Here is a 26,343-nt window from a genome sequence, read left to right as displayed (position 1 = left end):
GACAGATAATTAGAATAATGTTAATGAATCTTTATGGCCAGTTGCTTTTACTGAATGTAGTTATTTTAGGCTCCTGAAGTATTCTATGGCACAGTTAGCATATAACACATGTTGGCCCAAACACATTTTATTTCCAGACTTGTTATGGCTTCAAATATATACAGACCATTATATTAGATATAAAGACAACTACCACAATAACTGTAATTTTCTGTTTAATTTTAGTACTTTAGATCATTTTATTTACTAGCAAACCCTTTGAAAAAGGTTGTTATGTATGATTAGACAAAATAATTTACTAAAGAAGACATACAAAACTTTAAAAAAAACTACACAGATCTTCAATAATGCGAAGACAGTTCCATTAATCAAATATTCCCAATTTGGATTCACTGAACAGATTATTCTAGTTCCTTTTGTCAACACAAGTTCCTTTAATTTACTACTGAATGTGATTCCATTGCAGGACATTCTCTCCATGCAGTACTATTAAGACAGCTAATGCATCAAATCAAGATTGCAGATGCTAGTACTGTGATACATTTTTGGTTCAACTCTGAGTTAGTTTAGAACTTCAGCAGAGGGGAATCCAGATTCTCTTTGTTCACTTCAGGACTCAGCATGATTAGAGGAGAACTCAAATCTATTAGCTGAAAGACAGAATGAAATGACATAATATTTAACTAGTATCTTGGTCAGATTGTTGCTCCACACATGGGACTAGCAGGGTCATGGATAATTGCAGCCAGTTACCCTAATGTTAGTGCAGGTGTTTGAAGAGAAATATTTACACTAAGAATGTTAAAATCCAGTTAATTGACTAGATGATGGAATTTCTGTTGACTAGTCGATAGGCACTTCCGCATTCCTCTTTTGAAATGTGTCTGGGCTGCACATTGGTGTCTACTTTGAAATACACGACAGTTCCCAGCGGAGGCTCTTGTGCATTTCAAAGTCATGGAGCCCAAGGTCAGCGGGGGACTTAGAGTCCCTTGCTGACCCCAGGCTCCATGCCACATTGCATGCCACTAGGAACCCAGGGTCTCTGGGGAGTCCCCAGCTGACCCCAAGCTCCACAACTGTCCCTTTGAATCGCCTCAGACGCGGCATTTCAAAGGGGCAATCGCCACACAGCTGATCCATGGATGAGCTGTGCAGCAGCTGCCCCTTTGAAAAGCCGCCTGGGGGTTTCAAAGTGGCAGCGCTACTATTGACTAGTCAAAATACTATCTGATAAGCAAATGCTTATCGGATAGTCGACTAGTCTTTTACATCCTTAATTTATACCACACTTAGGTGTTCAATTAAGAGTCTTCACCCAACTGTAAAAGTTACTTCAGCAGCACCTAGATGCACCAATCAGAGCCTGCGGTGCTATATAAAAGGAGACCTACTCTCCAACCCCGAAAGACCTTGAATTTTAAAAAAAAAGAATCAGGGAATGCTCGTCTATCAGATTTGAATTAGCTCCCAAAAGTTTTTTTATTTACACACCCACCCACCCACCCATCCACACTTTACCTCAGTTGTAGCAACAAAACTAGAGACCACCACCAAGAATTTATGCAAAAAAAAAAAAAAAAAAAAATCACATGAGGACTGAGGCTTTAGGATTTTTTTAAAAATAATTACTGGGATTCAAAGCCAGAGTTAGGTATTCATATTTTTAGAGGTGCGTCTTAAGAAAGGGATTCACAAAAGCCAGAATAGTAGATCACCCCTCACTTTTGCTGACTGTTGGGAGTTGTCAGAGAGATATAGGTTCTATCCACCCCCCTTCCCTGCTACTATTATCCCGTTTCCCAGTAATAGTGTGTCCCAATGGTCACTTTTTATTAAAACTATAATTAATTTTGTACACAGCATGGCTAGTTAGGTATTTCAAAATCCATAATGTGCTGATCATTATTTTCCTTGTAAAATGTGTGCCAACATTGTATAGAATTATTGAGACACACTTCAAGTTTCGAAAAGCAGGCCCAAATTGGTTCCTCAAAGATAACAGACAAAACTGATGCCTCAGCTAGCTGGCAACAAAATAAAAACAGACTTAACATCTGGTTAAGGGCCCATTTTTGTCAAGAAAAAGGATGTGAGCGAGAAATTTACATTTTGGCAAAGAAATAGTTGGAAGTTCACATCTCTCAAACTTTCAGTCTCCTGGACCCCAGCTGGAGATCATTCTCAAATGAGATGTAAAAATGGGGAACGCCTCTCCCTTCCCAAAAGATCTCTCTCCCCCTTCATCTTTATTCACAGCATCAACAACACTTGGAAATCAAAGAAAGCATCAGTAGTCTGGAGTGATCTTGGCTACCTTTGAATTCACTTGTTAAGTTACGTATTAGTCACATTTTACCCTTTATTTCTCTGAGATTAATTTTTATGCTTCATTCATTATGCAATTAATAAAAAATTTATTGTTTTATCTAAACCAACATGTTTAGATTGAGAAAAAGATTTGTGAATATCATCTATTAAATGACAGACTATATGAGCTTGTATTGTCCGGGCAGGGCTGCACAATATCAGATACACAAGGGCTGCGTATAGACTGGCAAGTTTTTCCGCAAAAGCAGTTGCTTTTGCGGAAAAACTTGCCAGCTGTCTACACTGGCCGCTTGAATTTCCGCAAGAACACTGACTTCCTACTGTCTGAAATCAGTGCTTCTTGCAGAAATACTATGCTGCTCCCGTTTTGCGCAAAAGGACTTTTGCCCAAAGGGCCAGCGTAGACAGCTCAGATTTGTTTTGTGCAAAAAAGCCCCGATTGCAAAAATGGTGATCGGGGCTTTTTTGTGGAAAAGCGCGTCTAGATTGGCACGGATGCTTTTCTGCACAAAGTGCTTTTGCGGAAAAGCGTCCATGCCAATCTAGACGCTCTTTTCCACAAATGCTTTTAACAGAAAACTTTTCCATTAAAAGCATTTGTGGAAAATCATGCCAGTCTAGACGTAGCCAAGGGGCCCCTGGAATGGGAGCTTGCTAGTGTTGCCCTACAATGTAATTCCAGGGTGGCTGGCAATAGCACTTGGTATTTCTATGAGAAGATAAAAGTTCTGAATGTGACTTCCTGACTGGCTGCATCCATAGGATGATTCTATCCACCCTTGCATGCCCTCACAATATGTACTTAAAAAAAAAAAAAAGCAATCATGAGATACCACTGCTATTAAAAGAACTTTAGTGAGTCTGCACAGCGCCGTGTTCCTACAATCGTAACTGATGCAGGAAGTATTTTTGGCTTTCAAAAACAACACAGAAAAAGTGGATCATGCAGGGCTAAGTAATTAAGGTATTTGCAATCATTAACTGAGGCTCATTCGTAGCTGTTTTACAAAAAACCACTCACTTCCCTTTCAATCTCTAGTATAAGAGATGACAACAACAGATATCCTAGCTTACTCCATAAATTGGATTCAGTTTAGCAAAAGGTGTCGTATTAAATATAAAGTACTAGTGCCACGAATAATTAATATACAATATTCATGTCTCTCCTGTAACGACTCTACATACAAATTCATACAAATAATTTTTAAAAACAACGTTATGCATTTGTGGAAAGCAAACAAACAATTTAGATACGTTTGAGATACCTTACCTGTCCTACCACAATAGGTTTTAGTGGAATAGCTTTATTCACTTCCGGAGTATTAGAAAGGTCAATAAGAGGTATGCTTTCACATTCCAAAGAAGCAATGGGAGTTTCAACTATTCCAACATCAACCAAGAAGACCTAGAAATAAAAAGTTTATTTTTCTCTGTTTATTGTGCTTCCTTCAGAATAATGTAGGTAAGCCAGTTATTGACTTACAGGGAAAAAGCCACAAAAAACAACCTACTAACAGAAGAATGATGGTTATATATCGACTATCCTAAAGGTAAGGCAGCATGGTCTGGTGAGTGAAGTAGGATTAGTGTGTTGAGCAGAGGTGATTAAGTATTATGTAGGCAATAAAATCATATTTGAAAAATATTCTCAAGTTTCATATTTCAGTTTTTCAATTCAGTTTTAACTGACATTTTGACAATGAAATAGCTCAACAAGATAACTAGCTTTATTCATAACTATATCCAATTTGATTTTGATTATCTATTATTTACATGCACTAACACAAAGCCCACAGCAAGCCTTCAGCATTCTGTAAATAGGATACCAGAGAAAATAGCTACAGGTGAACAGTAGTTAGTCTAGTATATGCCTTACATCTGCAAACAAATTGCTATTCCAGCAAATATGAGTTTAGACCAGAGGTGGACAAAAGAGCCTTCATGGGCTGGATTCAGCCTGCCAAGTGATCCGGCCCACAGAGACTGCACTCCCGCTGACTCCAAGCCCTGATTGGCCTGGATTGGGGTTGGAGCACACAAAGTCTCCTCCTGCCCTGCAAGGGGTGTGGTGCTTTTAAACATCGCATGCTCCTTGCAGGACAGGGGCAGAGTATGAGGAGACCAGTCAGGGTCTGTGGGTTGGGAAGCAACGAAGTGTCCTGGCCCGCCCCTTCTGGGGCAGCACGAAACCACTTCAAAAATTTCCAAAGTGGCCCCTGGTAAAAAATTATTGTCCAACCCTGGTTTAGACTTCTTCTCAGTTACTTCCAGACATTCAATACTGCACAAAAACAGATACAGGTTGGACCTGCCTGGTTCAACACCCTCAAGACCTGACTGATCACAGCTAAGGAATTTTGCTGGACCAGAGGAGGTCATTTCTGGACCCTTGCCATCAGCCCCACTGGCCTCCTGACCAGCTCATTGCAACCTGCTGGCCACACTGCCCTGCAAACCAACCCCATTGGGCAGCATGGCTCCAGGACGAGTTGGGCAGTGCCATGCGCTGTAGCTCCCTGCCCCACCAACCTACCAAAGCTCCCAGCCCCGCCAGGCAGCCTTGCGCTGGGTGTCTCAACTCCGCTGGCAGCTCAACTGCCACGTGCCTCGGTGGCCCCACCATCAGCTTGCTGCGGGCAGCTCACTGCCCTGCCGGCCCAGCAGGAATCCGACCATGGAATCCCAGTTAAGAGAGTTTCATCCTGTATATTTTGTAATTGTGACTGGAATTACTTCATGTGATATGGATCCAGTCATGAAACACTAAGTACACAAGGGCTTCCCAGTACAGGTAAGAGTGAAAATTTAAATTTGACATGGAAAACTAATTTCAAGGAACATTTATTGCAATGAAGAAATGGTGGTTAATGGTGTAAGCTAACTCTAGAGGGTGCACGTACACCTAATCTGGTTTGGTTCAAAATTTGAGCACTTTTTAGTTAGTAGATAGGTCACATTTTCATGGATTCAGTGTACCTACCTCATTAGCTTGTGCTCCTTCAGCTGGCTGCTTTTGCACTTCAGTCTCTTGTATTGCATTCTCTGCTATTTCTGTAGTCTTTTCTGGTGAAAAGTCAAGTGTAAGAGGTATCACAGGTAGAGGAGACAAGTCATCTTCAAATGAGGATACTTCTGTCTTGAGGTCTCTAGCCTGTTTAAAACTGGAGGAAAGTGAAGTATTTAAGAGGTGTTAATTAAGCATTACTAATAAAGAATCGACAAAGTAAGGTTCATGTTATTTAGCTGCTCTACAAAGCTAAAGTGCAATCTGATAACTTTATTATTCCTCATTTTGTGAGCACCTCAGTCTAATAGTAAAGTCTTATTTATTCATTCAAAAGCACACTATGCACCCCACAGTAAGGATGTTAAAATGTAGTTAATTGACTAGTCAATAGGCATTCCGCATTCCTTCTTTGAAATGTACAACAGCCCCCATTGGGGGAAGTCCCTCTGACTCCAGCTGCATGTGAGTGCCTTCTTTGAAATGCACAAGAATCTCCAGTGGGGGCTCTTATGCATTTCAAAGCCATGGAGCCAGGGATCAATGCAGGGGACGGGGGGACACAACTCCCCAGCTGACCCTGGGCTCCCTGGAAAATGCCAGAGAAGCCCAGGATCAGCTGGGGAGTCCCCCACTGATCCCGGGCTCCATGGCTTTGAAATGCACAAGAGCCTCCACTGGGGACTCTTGTGCATTTCAAAGAAGGCACCTGCATGCTGCTCAGTCAGTGGGACTTCCCGCTGGCCCCGGGCTGTACACAGAGTTCCTCATTCCTCCATGAGGTGGAATGCTGCAGTGCCTATCAACTAGTCTTTATGTTCTGTGGGGTAAGGATGTTAAAGACATTGTCCCCTGCTCTGCTGAATTACAATTTAAGTGGACAAGTTGTCTACAGTGTAAAAGCAAAATGGGCAATCCATATTTGGTGGATATTTTTAGGATACCTTCTTGAAAATCTTAGCTTAAGTTTCTGGAAGCTTATCCAGAGACTGCTGTATCAGAGAGGTGCCACTACTGCATGCCACTGAAATAATTCAGTTCAATACCTGGTAAAAGGAAAAATATACAGGGATAGATTGGGAATCCAAAGCTGCAAGTGGGATGACAGTGGAGTTGGAAAAGGGAAAGGGAAGAAAGAGCATTTTGGACGTGTACTTTGAGGAAGTAACTGAATGTCTGAGGGACATACATCAGGCATGATGATGTTTGGTTTATGCTGGAAGACAAAGGTTTTATTTGAAATATAAGGCTAGTTAAGTTTTACTGAAGAACCAGCACTACAAGGCTGCTATAAATACACTAGTTTAAACTGTGAGAATATATTTGGACCTTGTAAAAAGTTATTGAGTTGACTTATGGAAGAGAAAGCATCCTCTGTAAGCAGATAAAGAAATGTGATGGTGCTACCCAGATTCCGCATGGAATTGTCTCAACTATGGCATGACTAGACCACTTAACTGACTGCTGGTTTTCCTTATCTAGAAAATACTGTCATGTTTAGATCCTGCATTATCTTTCACATAGCTGGAAGTATCATCGGGTTGGAACAAAGTTACTTCTGAAGTCACTGTGCATCCAGTAAGTTTGCTGAAAGCAGCAGAATTCCTCAGATACAAGTTCTGTGATGTACATAGTTCAAGCTGATTCATAGGTAGTTTGAAGATGTGGTCAAATGATGGATTAAGAAGTGTTTATCTTTGCTATTTTTGCAAGAGTCCAACGTTATCCTCTGTTTTAAGGATTCAGGCAAACCAAACTATGTTAGGGTGCATCTAAACTTTCATTCCTCTTTCGAAAGAGGAAAGTAATGAGGGAAATCGAAAATGCAAATGAAGTGCGGATTTACAAATCTTGTGCTTCATTTGCATAATCTCTTTGATCGCTTTTTCGGAAGAGATATTTTTCAGAATTTTTTTTTTAAAAAGCAGCCTAGATGGATTCTTTCGGGGGAACCCCCCCCCTACCCTTTTTGAAAGAACTCTAAACCTCATTATTTTTTTAGGAATAAGGTTTCTTTCAAAACAGGTTTGTTTGTTTTTTCTCCCCCAAAAGAGCCCTGTCTAAACTGCTTCCCCCCCCCAAAAAAAAATTCTCTTCTGAAAAAGTGATTAGAAGAGATTATTCAAATGAAGCATGAGATTTGTAAATCAGTGCTTCATTTGCATTTTCCATTTCACTCATTTGCATTCCTCTCTCGAAAGAGGAATATAGTCTAGACGCACTCTTAGAGAATTAAGTTGGAAAGGACCAACAAGTATAAACAGGAAAATAATATAGTTAACTGTCATGCTTCTATTCAACAATACATGAAATCACTTATATGTGAGTGTATAGTGTCACTTGTCTAAACATCTGGGACAAAATTCTTCCCACTGAAGTCAAAGGAATTTTAATAGACTTCAATAGGACCATGTTACACCTGTGGCATCTTACCCAGCTGCAAAAGTCTTTTTGGAGGACATACTGGAGACTTGATGTACAGACTTAAAATGTGGAGAGGAAACAGATCTTGGCACAGTTTTAGGGGTCATTGCTGGAATTCCTGAGATACGACGACTAGCGGGTGTTGGCAGAGCAGAACGTTTTATACTGGCTGGAGTAGTTAAAATGGACCTGGAACTAAGACAAGAGTTCTGCGAGGCCCCATCTTCAGAAGGTCTGACAGGAGTGCAAACAGCCACACCACTAAAGGAAAACAAGCAATATAAATTTAACTGAAAGCTTCTAGAAACTTGTTACAATTTCACTCTGAATACTACTCAGACAACAGAAACAACAAAACAGAAGGCAGGCTTAAAAATACAAAAAGAGATATGAAAGTGTTAGCATAACTAAACCTTAAGGGCTCGTCTACACTGGCCCCTTTTCCGGAAGGGGCATGTTAATTTCACCTATCGTCGTAGGGAAATCCGCGGGGGATTTAAATATCCCCCGCGGCATTTAAATAAAAATGTCCGCCGCTTTTTTCCGGCTTTTAAAAAAGCCGGAAAAGAGCGTCTACACTGGCCCCGATCCTCCGGAAAAAGCACCCTTTTCCGGAGGCTCTTATTCCTACTTCAAAGTAGGAATAAGAGCCTCCGGAAAAGGGCGCTTTTTCCGGAGGATCGGGGCCAGTGTAGACGCTCTTTTCCGGCTTTTTTAAAAGCCGGAAAAAAGCGGCGGACATTTTTATTTAAATGCCGCGGGGGATATTTAAATCCCCCGCGGATTTCCCTACGACGATAGGTGAAATTAACATGCCCCTTCCGGAAAAGGGGCCAGTGTAGACGTAGCCTAAGAGTGGATTGATGTTTTATGCTGGAGCTGGTCACATCACAATTAGAGTTCAGTTAACAGCTCTTTTAAACCAGGGGTGGGGAACCTAAGACCCCAGACCTGGGCTTCCCTGGATCTAGCCCCAGAGAATCAGGACTCTTCCCCCACCCAGCATTAGGGTGTTCGTGCTGGCACTCTAGCCCGCCCCCCCACTGTCTCCCCTTAGGGCTGGAGCACAGAAAGTCTACTAGGCTAGGGCCCCTTAGGCTCTGGTATGTGGGGGAAATGTGTGGAGTGTCTTTCTGCTTCTCAGTTGGAGGCCAAATCAACAAGGGTTTGGTTTGGTGTCCCCTCCCCCCCCCTTACTTGCAAGCAGCCCCCGACTGATTTTTCTGTGGGTCAGTGGCCCCCAACCAAAAAGAGGTTCCCTACCATTAAATCTTCACTTGTGAAAATTTCATATTAATTTGAGACAGAAGAGGAAATAATCTAACAAACTTGAAAAGCACTTCTACTAGGGATGTCAAACGTGTAGCCGATTACATGATTTACCAATAAGCCCAGGCTTATTGGTTAAATCTATAAGCCTGATCAGAGGCAGTGGGATGGGCAGGGGAGGAGGCGAGAGCGGATACATGTGTGAAGCCTGCTCCAGCAGAGCTGCCTCCCATAGAGGCAGCAGCAGAGGGAGGTGGCAGGAGGGAGCTGATGCTCAGCTGGGAGCTGGTTTAAAATCTACTTCCTGCGTGTACGGTGTGTCCTCCCCCCCCCCCCCCCCCCGCATGTAAGTCTGTAACCACTAACATTTCCAGCGGTTACACATTTACATAAATACCTGATAGCTAACACACCAAAATTCTACTGTGAATAAGTATTATGTGAAAACATTCCTCAGATTTGCTTCCTGGTTATATTCAAAGCTGACTTCACCAAATACAAAAAGACCACACACCACCCTTCAGTCAAATGAGGGGGGGAGGGGGGAAAAGAGAGTCCCCCATACCTCACATTAGCTCTGCAGAAATATCATTGCTATGTGAGAGCTGATTCTATTCCCTCACACATCAGAATAGTTAATTAATTCCAGTTAGACATTTACGTTACCTAATCCTAGGAGAACCAAACTGACTTCATATCCCAGGGCAAATTTTAACATTTTTGCTTGTGGAAAACAGGAAGTCACCAGAGGACTACAAAAAAAAACAACTTTCCAATGTAGTTTGAAGTAATTAGACCTGCACTTTCAAAGTTTAGGTTACATAGTTGCTTAATACAACATTCTCAAAAGGTAGATATACTTAAAAAAACATGCAAGTGACCCAATACATTACAACATTACCTTCCAAATGTACCACAAGACAGTAATCTGATTGGCTCCACTACTTTTGATGCTATATTTTCTGATGATGAACCTAAGGGAAGAGAAAATATTATTCTACGTTACTACCTTGTTAAAACAAAACAAACAAACAAACGAACAACAAAAATACACAACCAAACACTATATTACTCTAGTTTTCAACAAACACCTACAAGTCACATGATAATTCCATCCCAACAGCTTTAGAACAATAAATATATATATCTCGCTCTGAGTTAGCACATAGCACGAGGAGTGTTCAAAGTAATGTCAAAATCAAAAGCCAAGTTAACAAAAAACAGCCTTCCAAAATGTGTGCTTACCTCCACATCTCTTAGGGACCTTAACCTGATTTGTAGGTGTGAGTATAACTTTAGTCTTGCCTTTTGGGCACGTGTTTCCTTTAGCTGCACTTCCATCTTTGTTCTGCTGAGGTATCTTCTGCAGATTAGGAACGGAGCTCAGTCTCTGAATTCCACTGGCTTGATTTTGGGATCCTGTCATAGAAGCTGAAGGTTTAGCTAAATTCCCAGCAGTAGAGATTTTGGGAGTGCTAACTAATCTTGTTTGCTTGAAGGATACATCAGAATGGACAGCCTGCGCAGATGATATTCTGATCGGTCTAACCATAGCCAGTCTTTGTGTGCTAGAGAGTTTGGAGTTGATCACAGAAATTTTTGAAGAGACACTTGATTTGGCTGAAAAATAGAAAGCACAGTTAACCAGAAGTTCAGCAATTGTTTCCCCCACAATTGGTTACAAGGTACATTTAACAAATTACAAAAGTCTAAATTTACTCAAGAACAGTTGAAGATATGAAAACATTATGCAATGATTTGTGGTAAGTGTTCAAGCACCTGAACTTTGCAGCGGTTACAATTTAAAGGTTTTAAAATAGTTTAGCCACTAGTTTTGAAATCCTTGAACAAAAGCTGTCGGAAAAAGTCTACAAAATGGCTGTCTTTGATGCTTCAGACTAGTCTTGACATGATTGGCTGTGTCTACATTGGCACCCTGTTCCAGAAAAGGGATGCTAATGAGACAAGTCGGCATTTGCATGAACATGGCTGCCACTTTTTTCTGGCTCGGGGCTTTGCCGGAGAAAAGCGCCAGTCTAGATGGGATCTTTCGGAAAATAAAGCCTTTTCCGGAAGATCCCTTATTCCTCCTAAAATCAGGAATAAGGGATCTTCCGAAAGAGGCTTTATTTTCCGAAAGATCCCATCTAGACTGGCGCTTTTCTCCGGCAAAGCCCCGAGCCGGAAAAAAGCGGCATCCATGTTCATGCAAATGCCGCGTGGGATATTTAAATCCCCCACAGCATTTGCAATTCCGACTTCTCTCATTAGCATCCCTTTTCCGGAAAAGGGTGCCAATGTAGACACAGCCATTCAGAATATCAGCTTCCAGGTCAAATGAAAGAGCAAGGCATTTTGAGAAGCACTTAAATATTCGTTCTTTATAGTTATATTTAAGCATAGCTTGTATTTTCAATGTAGTAGGCCCGGCTACCTGAAATACATATCTTAAGTGACAGTCAATGAAGTCTTCTTACCTAATCTAATTAACAGTATTTTTTAAAAAAGTGTAAAAGTTAAGAAACAAGTTTTAACAGGCTATTTATTCACTTAAAAATCTTAGTTTTTTGATTAGTCATTCACATTAAATATTTCTAGGACATGTGTTACTTAACATTTTCTTTGAACATTACCATCTCCCTCCCCTTCCCACTTCCCTTTTCTCAAAGACTTTCCAAGTATGTTGAGCTGCATGAGCCAAGCACAAATGTTTCCCAAATAATGCTGCCCAAATATTTTAATCTCTTCCAGGTGCATCTCTCTCCTTACTTCATGAAATCTCTTAATTCACAAGAAATTAGTAGCAGGTTTTACTCTTTCAGTTTTATTTAAAAAAAAAAATATCCCTCCTCTCTGATCCTTAAAACAAAAAACAAATCATATAAAATACAAACACAAATTCTAAAATAATTGCCCTCTAAATGTACACTGCATTTTATTATGTTCTTGGATTACTAAAAAAAGATGCAACAGCATATGAAAGTCAATTAAGTATCAAAAAAGTAGCCGTGTTAGTATAAATCTGCAAAAGCGACAAGGAGTCCTATAGCACCTTATCACCTAAGGGTATGTCTATACCAGCTCATTAATTCATGGAGTAACAGTTAATCTGAACTAAAGATTTAGTTCAGATTAACTTTAAACTGCTGCGTGTAGCTGCGGGCAGTTCATTCAGACAAAGGGGAATTTAAAAATGGCAGCCGGATGGGAACATGCAAATAAAGCCCGAGATATGCCAGGCAAGTTTGCCAATAATTAAATAATATTACAGCCGCTCCCTGAGTTACGACCACTTCCACTTATGACCATCCGCACTTACGACCAAAGCGGTTGTAAATACGGATCCGAGTTATGAATGGCGATCCGTGCTTATGAACAGTGCAGTCGCCATGTAACTCTATGGGATCCGAGTTACGAACACTTCCGAGTTATGGACCAAGTGTTGGTTCGTAACTTGGGGAGAGGCTGTATAAGATTTGTGCTTTAGTATTGCTTTATAATGGCTCAAGAAACTGTAAGAGATTGTATTCCATTGTTGTGTCTAGTAAGTCCTGAAAGCTTTGACAAATAGTATTAGTCTTTTTTTTGGTAACTATTTGAACTATCTACTTACTGTCTCTCTTTTCTTTCCTCCCGTCCCCTTTTTCCTTCTCTTCCCCCTCCCCTCCCCATTTATTTATTCTTGGATCTGAACTTATTATACTCCAGTCATCTGAAGAAGTGGGTTTTGCCCACGAAAGCTCATGATACATGATAAAGATTAACAAAACACGTAGATGGTAAGTGCTACTAGACTACTTGGGTTTTTTTAAGTTGTTCTTGTTACAGACCAACAGGGCTTCCCCTCTGAATCTTTTTTTGTGTTAACCACAACCATTGTGATATTATTGTTTTAGTTTGCCATAATTAAAAATTTACTGTGATGGTCTTTGTAGAAAAAAAGTCAGGGCTTGAGTAACAGACTTTTCCACCTCCCCTTTATTCTCTACATCATAACACTGGTTCTCTATATCAGATGTTACACTGTGGCCTTTAGAAGTTCTTGTGGCTAAAGATAATTCTAACTAGAAAAGAACCATTATGGATGACATTAATTGTATCAGATCCTAATTTGTAAATATTGGTAAGGATGTTAGATAGCGATTAACTGATTAAATTTTAGCAAATTTTAGCAGTTACACGATTATTAGATAGTCCCCGAAGGCAGGCTGGTAGCCAATGCGTGCGCTCCTGGACCCACCGCTGTGGAGTCCCCTGCCCTCCCCACACCGTTGCTTCTGTCTCAGAGGTATCAGCACAGAGTGTCAGGTGGGAACTGATCCACAAGGGAAGCTGCACTGGCATCCCATGGAGCAGCCTCTGTCCCTGGTGAACCTGGGCCTACTGCCAACAGAAGCTCCATATGCTACTGCACAGGTGGTGGTGGGAGCGGGGAAGAGAGCACACAGACAGCTCCATGGAGCTAGCACACAGAGAGGGCTGGCTTAAAAGCCGCTTCCCCACATATATTGGCTCCCGCCTGCCTGTGAGGCAGCAGCACGCTGGGGGAAGGAGGAAGGAAGGCTCATGTGAAAGCCAATATACACAGGGAGCTGGTTTGAAAGCTGGCTTCCCACGTGCACCAGCTCCGCCTGCCTCCCTCACCATCTGCATTGCTGCCTCTCTGGGGATCCAGTAGATATAATGTACTTAAGATTTCCAGAAAGCCTTTGACAAGGTCCCTCACCAAAGGCTCTTATGTAAATTAAGTTGTCATGGGATAAGAGGGAAGATCCTTTCATAGACTGATTCCTGTCTTGTAACTAGTTAAAGGGTAGGAATAAATGGTAAATTTTCAGAATGGAGAGGGGTAACTAGTGGTGTTCCAAGAGTCAGTCTTAGGACCAATCCTATTCACCTTATTCATAAATGAATTGGAGAAAAGGGTAAACAGTGAGGTGGCAAAGTTTGCAGATAATACTAAACTGCTCAAGCTTTTGCTCAAGACCAAAGCAGACTGAAGAACTTCAAAAAGATCCCACAAACTAAGTGATTGGGCAACAAAATGACAAATGAAATTTAATGTGGATAAATGTAAAATAATGCACATTGGAAAAAAATAATCCCAACTATACATATAATAGATGGGGGCTAATTCAGCTACAACTAATCAGGAAAGAGATCTTGGAGTCATCATGAAGACGTCTCTGAAGACGTCCATGCAGCATGTGGCAGCAGTCAAAAAAGCAAACAGGATGTTTGGAATAATTAAAAAAGGGATAGAGAATAAGATGGAGAATATCTTATTGCTCTTATATAAATCCATGGTACGCCCACATCTTGAATACTGCGTATAGATGTGGTCTCCTCATCTCAAAAGAGATATACTAGCATTAGAAAAGGTTCAGAGAACGGCAACAAAAGGGATTAGGGGTTTGGAACGGGTCCCATGTGAGGAGAAATTAAAGAGACTGGGACTTTTCAGCTTGGATAAGGAGTCTCAAGGGGGATATGAGAGGTATATAAAATCATGAGTGGTGTGGAGAAAGTGAATAAGGAAAAGTTATTGACTTGTTCCCATAATATAAGAACTAGGGGCCAGCAAATGAAACTAATGAGCAGCTGGTTTAAAACGAATAAAAGGAAGTTCTTCTTCACACAGCACATAGTCAATCTGTGGAACTCTTTGCCTGAGGAGGTTGTGAAGGCTATGACTATAACACGGTTTAAAAGAGAACTAGATAAATTCATGGAGAGTAAGTCCATTAATGGCTATATGGGTAAGAAATGGTGTCCCTAGCCTCTGTTTGTCAGAGGGTGGAGATGGATGGCAGAAGAGAGATCGCTTGATTATTACCTGTTCCATTCACTCCCTCTGGAACATCTGGCATTGGCCACTGTCAGCAGACTGGGTACTGGGCAGGATGGACCTTTGGTCTGACCCAGTATGGCCATTCTTACGTTCTCTATCAGAGGCAGCAGCAGCATGTAGTTGGTGGTGGTGATGAGCAGGCGGTTCCACGAATCCAGTGTTCATGGGGAGGCGGCTTAAAAGCCAACTCTCTCCCCTCCCCCGGCTGCCTGATACAGGAGCACCTGGAGGGCGGGGGGATTGGGTGTAGTCAATAAAATTAACCAATAAGCCTAAACTTATTGGTTAATTGTGTAGTCGACTACACATTGACATCCCTAGATACTGGCCTCATTGATTCTGAAGTTTGGTTTATTTCAGGTGCTAGAAGTCAAGAACTTGATTTAGTTAGTGTACATGAAGTTTTATTCTCCTGTCAACCGCAAAGAGATAAGGTGGTTCAGATAATATCTTTTACTGGACGAACTTTTGTTGGCAGAAGGTACACAGAGCTGCATGTACTTTCCTGGACAATGAAAGATATCTTTCATTGTCTAGGAAGGTAATATTACCTCACCTAACTTGCCTTTCATATCCTGGGAACAATACAGCTACAACACTTCATCCCAATGACTGCCTATTGCTCTGAAATGGCAAGAAATAGAGAAAGAACTAAACATGTTCTGGAACCTGCAGGTCAAAAAAACTGCATTAGATTAGCAGAGATGCGCTAACCATTACCATTTCCCCCTATGGGAGAGATGGACAAACTTGAATTCAAACTGGAGTTCATGCTGGAAATTGATGATGATGATGAAGATGAGGTGTTCTTTCTTAGAGGACCATTAGCAGTACTAGGAGGTTTTAACTGTGTCATTCTCAACCCAAACTGTGAATAAAGAAGAAGATTAAATTAATTTAATCTATCTAAAAGACATTAAGCAAACATTTTCATTTGCTAGATTTTTATATCATTATGCATTACAAGTCCTTGTGTTCATTTATCCCAGAGAAAAGTTCTATAATCTCGTTTTAATATACTTACAAGTAAAAAGCACACTGCTATAAAAAAAATGGCACCTAAGTTCCTATATAGAATTGGGATAGGTCTTTGATTTTTAGCCTCTCACCTCCTGACCAGCTCAAGATTAAGTCTTTAAGTATAAAGAAATAAATAAAGATTAACTTCGGTGTACTATCCCATTAATTTTTTAGGTGCTATGCATCTTTTCTTTGCACCTCACCCAATATCCCATGTTATTACAATTCTTTTCTTAGGAGAAGAGATCAGGAAAGTTTGATGGTTATAACTAAGACTGTTCCATTAGTGATAGATCTGGTGAAAGTGGTCAGTATTTCATTTAAGAGTATCCACTACCAAGAGATCAGGCACCTCTGATGAAAGGGGAGAGGGGCACAGTGAACTGCATAGACAATATTAAGTGGCTTGCAGTGTTGTACAAGTTTTAGCAAAATTGAGACAGAATTTTATTATATATAAAAAAATATAAAGAAATTTCTGGTAAACATGAGTGCTTTGTAGTACTATGGTTCCTATAAATTTTGCTTCTGTCACTGCTATTCTGCTTGCATGCTAGAAAAATGACGATCTTTCCAAGTAGCACAATAGGGAACTATGAAAATTCACAAGCCTCCTATGAGGTCTATTATCTGCATTTCCTTGCCCGTTAATAATACATTCTATATTTCATGCTAACACAATATCTAGCTATTTTTATCTGTTACAAATATTAGAAAAGCATTGATGTATAATTTAGCCATTGAAGAATTACAACTGTAGAAAGAAATTTTATCTTAAATTCATTATAAGACACAACTATGACATTACATCTAAGTGAAAAAGCTGGGGTTTGCCTTCTCTGTTTTTATGTATGTAAAAATCACCAGTACTCTAAGAATATTTTCCCTCCGCAATCATATTAACACTCGCTATTACCTTGGTTTGAGAAGGAAGAGTTTGCTTGTCTTGTAATGAGGCGCTGCCACTGAATGATGAGTCACATACATCTGAAGCAACACTGGATTTGTCAGAAAGCAGATCTTCAGATGACCCCATACTGTTTAAGTGTTTCACAGGTTTTGGCTATTAGATTCAATTTTTTAAAAAAATTACTTGAAAGCAATTACAATTTCAGTAGCTGTAAAGATTTTGCATAAGCTGATTTATTCAATAATCCATATTTTATACCAATCAACAGAAAAGCAGACTGAACCTACCAAGTATGTGATTAGATATAAAAATTCTAAGTTCAATGTATTTAAACTCTATTGGACTTTAAAGTCATTAAACCCAGCAGACTTATGTTCCTGCTTACTGAAATCAATTAAGTGAGATAAATCAACATAAGACAATTTCTTTGCAACAAATTATAGGTGACCGCCTGACTAACGATCCCCCACATTTACGATGGCATATAACACAGACTCCATGCGTCAGTATCAGTGCCGGCCAGCAGCGGGCGGCGTTTGAACTGGTACCCCGCCAGGCCAGGGCCTTGCCCTGATTAGCGCTGCTGCAGGCCTGGAACACTTGCACAGCCTGTCCCTAGCAACTGCCCTACTCCATCCTAGAGTGGCCTCTCAAGCCTGGGGTCTATAGCTCCCAGAAGGCAAAGCGGGCGGCTGCTTCTCCCACCGCGTGGCCTCATGAGCATCACAGCAGGCAGGGCTGGGAGCTATGGCTGGCTGTTACAAACTACTGTATTTTTAAGGTATGAAATGGGTTTCCAGGAATAGAAGTGCCATTTATAACATTGTGCCTATGGGAAATAAGGGTTCAACTTATGACGGCTTGATTTACAAGAGTTCTCCAAGAACCAATTAGGTTGTAAGTGCAGGGGTCACCTATAGTCTCTATAGCAAGGGTGGGGAACCTTATTTGTTTTGGGACCGACTGACCCACAGAAGAATAAGTCGGGGGGCCGCATACAAGTGCGAAGCAAAAAAACCCAAACAAACAAACGAAAAAAACCCAAAACAAAACCCTCACTGATGTGGCCCCCGACTGAGAAAGATACTCCCTATATCCTCCTCAGACACTAGAGTTTTAGGGGGCCCAGGCTAGTAGATTTTGTGTGCTCCAGCTCTGCAGAGGTATGGCAGGGGAGCTGGAGGGGAAGTCCTAATCCTTGCAGGACAGATCCAGGCAAGGCAGGGACCACATCTGGCCCCCAGGCTTTAGGTTCCCCATCCCTGCTCTATGGGATTCTTTCAGCCAATGCTCATCCCCAGGCACTGCAGTGCCTGTTACCTATTTTAAAACAATTGCACATTATGCCTACGGATGTGGGCATAATGTAAGGCAGGCACACAAACTCTTCTTTCTAATAGCCCAAAGAAGAAAGAACCAATCAGGCAAAAAAAAAAAAAAAAAAAAAAAAATCATCAAACTGTTAGACATTAAAAGTTTTAAATTGCACAGCTGATGTGTATATTCCAAATAGCATCTGAGGTCACATGGTCAGCAAAAATATCAAAGCTATGGGATAGAAGATAAGGGAAACAAGGGGTATACAACAGAAGCTCTCCTGCTCCCTTTCGTATGGCAGAAGTTCCTCACCCTCCTTCTCAAGTATAAGGAGCCAACATCTTCCTTCTGTGTGCACTACTGAGGAGGAGGAAGTATCTTGCTAGTTGGATAGGAGAGAAAAACCATCCTGTACAGGACATATGCACATGGCAGATGATTGACACAGTTACTGCTTCCCCTAACCTATCTGAGCAGTTGTACTGGGTCTGCTCAAACTTATGCATTTGGCTAATCCTGTTCTAAATAGGAGGTGTATGAAGACTAGAAGGTATTATTACTGCCATATTTACAGAGCTATGCCTATTACTGTCAATCCTGAAGATAGTTTAATATGAGTAAAGAGCTTGTTGGTATGTAAATCACCAAGACAGCAAATATTTTACCAGAAGGATGACAATGTGTTAAATACAGGAATCAGGAACATTGAGCATTAAGAAGAGTAAAAATGTCAATTTGCTTAAAAACAAACAAACAAACAAACAAACAAAAAAACCCACCTCCTTTTTGCAGTTCTAGCCACTATAATAATTACTGCTTCCTCGCAGTGATATTACAAGTTAAAATACACCTTCAGTTTAACTTGTGCATTTGCCAGCTCTTTGCATATAATCAGGGCTCGACAAATCCATTTATGGAGATTTCAGCAGATTGCCCCGTTTACCAGCGGTGCATGCATGTGCAGAGTGGGGCTGGCAAGTGGATTTCACTGTGGTTTGTCAAGCCCTGCATATAATCATTTTTCTATTTGAGGTTATCTCAAACAATGAAGAGATGTATTAACTTAAGTCAACCATTTATTTAACTGAGTAATAAGTGGTGTAGAATAAAATTCTTTACCTTTTCTACTGTCAGCTGATTGCTTTTTCCAAGAGCAGATGAGGCCTTGGTGTGCAATTTGCTTATTGTCTTTCTATTTTTTCCATCAGTTTGCTGTTCTTGGGTTAGAGGTGAAATAGGTATTTTAGGAGATTTATGGATTTTAAGAGGACTAGATGTGTTTGGAGGAGCCTGAAGGGCACGTATTTTGCCAACTGGTGTCACAGGTAAATCTGAACGTTTCTGAAATGAAGGTGGCAGTTGACAAATTGGGCTCTCTGACACACAGTATGTCTCCCTTTTAAGAGACCTCGGGCTTTTCTGTAGGTTTCCTTTTTGAAAGATTTTTAATTTTGACTTGGATTCTTGCACAAATTTTTCTATAACCTTGGGTTTTGATCCTTCTGATTGAGTGACTTTGTTCTGTTCATTTTTGTTGCCACTTTCTAGCTGCAGTGCTAACAAGTGAGCTTCTTTAAAAATTTCCACAAATTTCTCTCCAGTAAGAGGACTCCACATAAGCTTAACAGGAGTTTGAGAGATCCTTTCTTCAGCATTTTTAGTTGCTTCAATACTGACAGCAACACATTTTTCTTTGTGCCCAAGAGGTCCAACAAATACTTCATCTTCATTTCCACTATAAGACAGACAAGTCAATCAAGATGTTGTAAAATCCTTTGCACTTCAAATATGTACCTGTTCTTAAATACTTAGCTTACCTTACAGGAGACAGTGAAAGGTCAAAATCAAATTTTTCATCACTTAGAAGGGGAAAGTCTGAAAAAAATATAACAATTAATTGTGACTCTTAGTTACAAGGATATACACAATTTGCACTGCAGTATGTTTCTAACACTGCCAATTGGCATTGGCCTTAAACTTAAGTTACTTCTAATTTTATTTTAAACTTACCTGATCTTAATTAAGTTCACAGCCTTTAAAATTAACTGTGATAATAATTCAAATTATTTCATCGGATCAATAACCATACACCTTTCTGAACATATCTGTTTCAAGAAACACTGAACATGATTAAAATTGAAAGATTAGAAAAATATCTTAGCTTTAGTTCGCATTTGACAAGACTGTATGTTTAGCCAGTGTTCTTGTGTCAGTAGAAAGTTTCTGTTTTGGGGAAGTCATACAGCAACAGAGAGAAACATTTAAAAATCAGGCAAAGGTTGTACAATGCAAAATTGTTACTGAGAATCCTTTGGGAAAGCGACCAGAAATACTTTTAACACTGAATGGAACAGATATCAAATTGATGGTCAGAAAATATTCAGATTAAAGGTGGCTTCTTTATCACCCATTAATTGTGCAATGCACTCAACTGAAACAATTAAAATAAGCGACTAAATGTTATACGTTTGCAGCTGAAGATAGGCTGTTTAATTGTGTTTAAAGAGAGCAGAAAGATTCAGAAAAGTGAGAATGCTATTTTAATTAGAACAGTTTTGGTGAAATGGGAAAGCACAAGATTGGAATGGGTCAGAGTTGGAAGAAAAATAAAAGGGTGAAATGTAACCCGCCTCTCAAATGTTTAAAAAACAAAGAACATGAAAAGAAATGAAACAGCAGCTAGGAAAGCAGACCTCCACCCTCCCACCAAGAAGAGGGTAAGAGGACTTGTTTTAAGTTACAAAACAAATCAGACAATAGCAGTTAGGTTAAAATGAAGAAGGCCTACCTGGAATTAAGAATGTTAGCTAGCAGTTAATTGACTAGTTGATGGAATTTCCATAAATTACTTGACTAATGGATAGGCACTAGTTCCGCATTCCTCCTTTGAAATGTACACTGGGGCTCTTGTACATTTCCAAGGAGGAATGTGGAACTCCACATGCAGCCCAGGCTGACTTCGGGCTGCACTTGAGTGCCAGATTTGAAATGCACAAGAGTTCCCAGCCAGCGCTCTTGGGCATTCCAAAGAGCAGTGCAGCATGGAGCCTGAGGTTAGCGGGAGACTCCAAAGTCCCCTGCTGACCGTGGGCTCTATGCTGTGCTGCTGCTTTGAAATGCCACGCAAAGCAGGGGAGTCCCCCATCTGATCCCAGGCTCTGCATGGCATTTCAGCAGAACCCGGGATCACCTGGGGACTCCCCAGCTCACAGCAGGTTCCGCGGAAATGCCGCACTGGAGCCTGGAGACTCCCCAGCTGATCCCAACTGACCCCGGGCTCCACGTGTTCAGTGCCACAGCTTAGCCCAAGCTTACTGTGGGGCTCTGCTGCTTTCAAACACCGAGGCGGCATTTCAAAGGGGCAGTGCTACCGCTTTCAAGTACCCTCTCTCTGCCTCCCCCCCCTTTGCTGCCTCTATCTGACAGAGGCAGCAAGGAGGGGGCGGGGGAGGAGGGAATTGACTAGTTGATCAGTCTTTAACATCCCTACCTGATGTTAGAAAGGAGTTTTAACTATGGATGTAAAAGAGTAGTCAAATAGTTGACTCGACTACCCAATAAGCATAGGCTTATTAGGTAATCGAATCAACTACTCACATCCCCCCTCTCTTGCTGCCTCTATATCAGAGGCAGCAATGGGGGGAGGGGGGAGAAGGGGAGCAGGAGCCAGTGCTGGGGGGGCTGCTTAAAAGCCGGTTCCCCCTAGCACCATCTCCACAGTACTTGGGGTGGGGGGAAATCGACAGGGGAGGCAGAAGTGCAGCAGGGAACCCGGTCCCAAAATTATTTGAAATGTGAAGACAGAGTCACAGCAGTTCGGACCTGGCGGGAATGGGGACTGCATCAGGTTCGCATGGGTGGCTCTTGCTACATTTCAAAGGCAGAGACGCATCGGGGATAACGAGTAACCCCACTCCCCACTATTGACTAATCAAGTAGTCCATGGAAATTCCATCCACTACTCAATTAACTGATTAATCGAAATTTAACATTCCTAGCTCTAACTGGAATATGGAAGAAAAGGAAAAGAGGGTAAGGCAGGGATAGAGTGAATCCCAGGCAAAAAGATAATTCCTGGTAAAGGGTGTCAGTTTTGTAGCTGGTCAACCAGATCTAAGATTAGGGTTGCAGTCTTCAGGTGGCAGGGTGGGTGTCAAACATTTGGAAGAGATAGTCAAGATTTGAGTGGTGGCACTTTTAGGCACCTAAAAAAAATATATACATCACTGTGGTCCAGAGAATCCAAGTTATGTACTTGCTGAAAATTACAAGATAATTAAACAATGATTTTCAACCTACCACTGTTCTTGGAAACATCCAGTTTTTCTTCAGCCATGTTACTTGACCAGCCTACTGATATGTCTTTTAATTCTTCCATAGAACCTGCAAAATATCATAGGGACCCAAATATAGGTGCTGTTCAAAAAAGTGCAAACTTTGATATCCATAACTATAGAGAGTTGGATCAGTTAACATCACCCAGAGTCCTCCACATGACTGCGAGGTTAATAAATTTTACAAATCTAAAGTCTCCCTTCTCATCAAATCAGATGAAATTGCAGAACTCACAAATATACTGGTGTGAGCTTTGTAAAACAAAGCTCCACACCCAGCTCAGAGATTAGAGGTCTTCAGTGTTACCGCTGTAGGATAAAAATTTCTGCTTGCTTCACATACCGTGTCCAAATTCTGTTCCTTCACCACTAAGTACTTTGATCTCTGGTACAGAAATGCAAGTTTTAAACTATTCATTCAATCTAAGTTAGGGTGACTGTATGTCTCATTTTGGTCAGGAAATTCTCTTTTATAAGCCCCGTACCAGTCAGCTTGATGTGAGCATTTGTCACCTTGATCAGTTGGCAAAACAGGACAAATGCCCAATTTTGTAATAAAAAAAAAAGTAGGGTGCAGAGGAACATGGGGGGGAGGGGAGAAGCAGCAGCCCAGGCCTAGCACCAAGCAACTGGGGCATGGGAGGGGGGAGAAGAGACGAGAAGAGTAGGCTACCAAGCCCAATCTCAGGCAAGCAGCTTGGGCCAGCCCTAACTGGGTCTCATTTTCCTTTTGGGAAATATAGTCACCTTATTAGGGGAGAGTAGCTTCCATGGACTACCTAGGCAGTTGTTGTATTCAGGACCATTGGGCCTTAACACTACATATTTTTTAGAAACACGTGCCTTAGTAACAGCTAAACCAGGTGAGCCTCACCACAGTAAAGATTAAATGGGGTCCCTTTTATAGAAGATACGTGTCCTCCATGAGTTAGTTCGTGGATGGAAGTAGCAAACATACCTCTCAGTTAAGCAAAGTTAGAAGCCCACCGGCCCCCAGCTCTGTAGAATTTAAACACTGGCTAGGGGAGCCTGCTACAAATCTTTGCCAAGGGCATGAGGCTGCAGGAGAGAGATTATTCGTTTCATAACGATTCCGCTGGGATGGGCCCAGGCACGTGGGGACTTGGCAGCTGTGTATGCGGCTAGGGTTTCCCAACCTCTGGGTCGGGACCCAAATATGGGTCACCATTACTTTCCAAAAGGGTCGCCAAGTGTCTCCCGAGATGGCTCTGCCCCCTTTCCTCCCCCCGTTTTTGCATTGCCTTGGGACACCAAGTCTTCCTGAATCGTCAAAATGGGTCCCCATCTGGAAAAGGTTGGGAACCGCCTGCACCCTCTGCTAGCTCCCAGCCCGCTCTGCAATAGCCTGGTCCCCATCCACTCGGCTGCCAAGCCCCTGCGCCCCCCTCCGCTCTGGGACCCCCACGCGCAGCCCAAATTCACTCCTTCACCCCCCACCCAGGGCCTCCCCTGCGCCCCCGACTCCGCACAGGCCACCTGGCCGCCCTCACCCCCGAGACCGTCCCGCACTCTGCGCTGCACCAGGTGTAGCCCTCGGGTCGCGCTGGAACCCCCTAATGGCGGCCCCCTTAAAAGGGAACCGGCCCGCGGCAGCACTTTTGAATTCCTCGCGGCCACCGACACGCAGAACTGTCAACGAGCCAGCTTCCTCATTGGTCGGTTTAAACGAGGTTGCAGCCTCGTGACCCACAGCTGCCCACGTTCGGGCGGCGCGAGACGAACCCAATGCATGGCGGGACTCGTAGTTCAGGAGGGATGACTCCGCTGAGGCGCGGCGCGGCGTGGCGTGGCGCAGCGCCCCCTGGCCCTGGTTTGCTCCAGGCTTCCCCTGAGGTCCTTTCCTCCGTCACCGCCTCAGCCAGCACCACAGCGAGGCGCTGGCCGCCGTTACCCGCCGCTCGCGGCCGGTCCGCAAGTCGGAGTCTGGCGCTGCGCGCGCCAAATCGAAACTGTTCTCAACTCGCTGTCCCGGAGCCGGGGCGTCTGTGTGCCCCAGGCCGAGCCAGCCTCCCCTCAGCTGCAGCGCGGCCTCCTCCCCGAGGGCCGCGCTAGCTCCGCCCCTCCTCAGCAATCCCTTCCCGCCCGGGCAGCCTGCCCCAGTGTGGGGGGCCAGTCTGCGGGGCGTCTGGGCCCTGACGTGGAGGCAGTCCTTGGGCTGCAGATACCAGGCAGTGGGGCATGGTCGTGCTGCCCCAGGCATGCCTGACCTCTGAGCCAGTGAGAGGAAGGGTTGCAGGGGGCAGCCAGGGGCGCTGCAAGCCCTCTGCCCTGGAGCACGTTTCTTTGTCCATGAATGGGGTAACAGTAGCTGCCTACCTCCCTGGTATGGTCTGCCAATACATTCCTCACAGATTGTCAACGGCACAGCTACTATGGTAAGGGAGGCAAGGTAATGGCTGTGAGAGCCTGAAGGGCATGGGGAGTGAAAAATGGATCAAATAGAAAAGCATTAGGGTCATCTACCAGTCTGGTTTCACTGGGAGTGTCCCAAAACTGGGCTTTTTCTCTTGGAGGCTATTGAAGCCAAACTGGGAGATGTTAGGCCACTAAAAGTCCAGTGGGGCAGCCCTGGCTCCCTGCTGTTAGAAGTAAGCACTGCTCACCGGGAGCCTGCACCCTTCACCCAGCTTCAGCATTCCAAGCCCCAGCCCTGGCTCATGCAGTTTCTCTTTGTTTCCTGCACAGAAGCTATTTTCTGCAATGAAGGAAGGGGATTCTTGCGGTGAGGTATTTTTCTGCTGTGCTGCATGTGCACAGAATTTCCCCAGGGCTACGTCTAGAGTGGCATGATTTTCCGGAAATGCTTTTAACAGAAAAGTTTTCTGTTAAAAGCATTTTCGGAAAAGAGCGTCTAGATTGGCACGGAAAAGCATCCGTGGCCAATCTAGACGCGCTTTTGCGCAAAAAAGCCCCGATTGCCATTTTCGCGATCGGGGCTTTTTTGCGCAAAACAAATCTCTGCAGACTACACTGGCCCTTTTGCACAAAAGTTTTGTGCAAAAGGGACTTTTGCCCGAACGGGAGCAGCATAGTATTTACGCAAAAAGCACCGATTTCTTACAATAGGAAGTCAGTGCTTTTGAGGAAATTCAAGCGGCCAGTGTAGACAGCTGGCAAGTTTTTCTGGAAAAGCGGCTGATTTTCCGGAAAAACTGGCCAGTCTAGACACAGCCCAGGAGTAGTTAGTGAGAGTATGGGAGACTGAGGGAGAGATGGAGTGAGTGAGGTGGGGCAGGAGACAAGGAAAGGGTGTGTGGAGGTTGTGCAATTAAACAGTTGGCAACCCTAATTAGCATCTGACAGAGGTATTTAATGTACTAAACATCAGTGCTCTAAATGGTGTCTCCACTGACCATACCTCTGTATTGAAGATAAGACTATGCAGGGGAACCACATTTGACCTGTATAAGCCTTCTCTAGTGATGTACAGCTAATATTTTATCAGGAAGTTCCCACAAAAGTGCTTTCTTACTCTGGTTGTGGATGCTGCAAAATGGAGGCTTGAATGATTGGGAAATCCACCTTGGTGGTGGTTACATGTGCACTGAGTTTTCACTTGGCACAATAGAGGGGCAGGTTTTAAGAGAAGATTTTGCAGCTTCCCAATACTCTGGCTATAGCTAAACTACCCACTCTCTGGTGATTGTCAGTTAGCAATAGAGTAAATGGCGCATATCATGTGCTCTAGATATGTCTCTTCCCACCTTTGCAAGTGAAACATTCCTTAGGACACAATCCTTTTAGTAGTATTTCCCATTGGCTACCTTAGGTGACTGTGCTCACTATTATGGATCACATTCTTAGGTGCCTATCTCTCCCAATTATTATATAGGTATGGTGACCATATTTTCTGAACTAAAAT

At 42.6% G+C, this 26,343-nt stretch overlaps 1 protein-coding gene across 3 annotated transcripts; it reads right to left on the bottom strand.

Annotated features, from left to right (window-relative positions):
• Positions 1-111: 111 nt before the first annotated feature.
• Positions 112-24,561, bottom strand: GTSE1 (G2 and S-phase expressed 1). 3 transcript variants are annotated; one of them, XM_075927669.2, is made up of 12 exons: positions 24,204-24,561; positions 22,426-22,509; positions 19,944-20,001; positions 19,246-19,861; positions 16,816-16,962; positions 15,594-15,747; positions 10,274-10,648; positions 9,930-10,002; positions 7,769-8,020; positions 5,312-5,492; positions 3,602-3,736; positions 112-650 (listed from the first exon to the last, which is right to left on the bottom strand). In XM_075927669.2, the coding sequence occupies exons 2-12, from the start codon at positions 22,502-22,504 to the stop codon at positions 567-569; spliced, it is 2,154 nt and encodes a 717-aa protein (XP_075783784.2). In that variant the 5' UTR covers positions 22,505-22,509; positions 24,204-24,561; the 3' UTR covers positions 112-566. The 3 variants fall into 3 exon arrangements, with proteins under 3 accessions (XP_075783784.2, XP_075783780.2, XP_006120474.3); XM_075927665.2 differs by lacking the exon at positions 24,204-24,561 and adding an exon at positions 23,972-24,177; XM_006120412.3 differs by lacking the exon at positions 24,204-24,561 and adding an exon at positions 23,972-24,175 and having other exon boundaries at positions 15,600-15,747.
• Positions 24,562-26,343: the final 1,782 nt, after the last annotated feature.

This window comes from Pelodiscus sinensis, chromosome 1 (genome assembly GCF_052426305.1).
Source record: "Pelodiscus sinensis isolate ZL-2025 chromosome 1, ASM5242630v1, whole genome shotgun sequence".
In the NCBI taxonomy this organism is placed as follows: domain Eukaryota; kingdom Metazoa; phylum Chordata; order Testudines; family Trionychidae; genus Pelodiscus; species Pelodiscus sinensis.
This window is presented reverse-complemented; position numbering and strand designations above follow the sequence as displayed.

Excerpts from the sequence above, each read along its gene's own strand:
- GTSE1 (XM_075927669.2), bottom strand. The coding sequence starts at position 22,504 with ATGGAAGAATTAAAAGACATATCAGTAGGCTGGTCAAGTAACATGGCT. Across the intron at positions 10,649-15,593 it reads CATAGGGGGAAATGGTAATG|CCAAATCAAGTGTCTCTTCA; the intron begins GTTAGCGCATCT and ends TCTATTTTTCAG. Across the intron at positions 10,003-10,273 it reads GGTCCCTAAGAGATGTGGAG|GTTCATCATCAGAAAATATA; the intron begins GTAAGCACACAT and ends CTCTTCCCTTAG.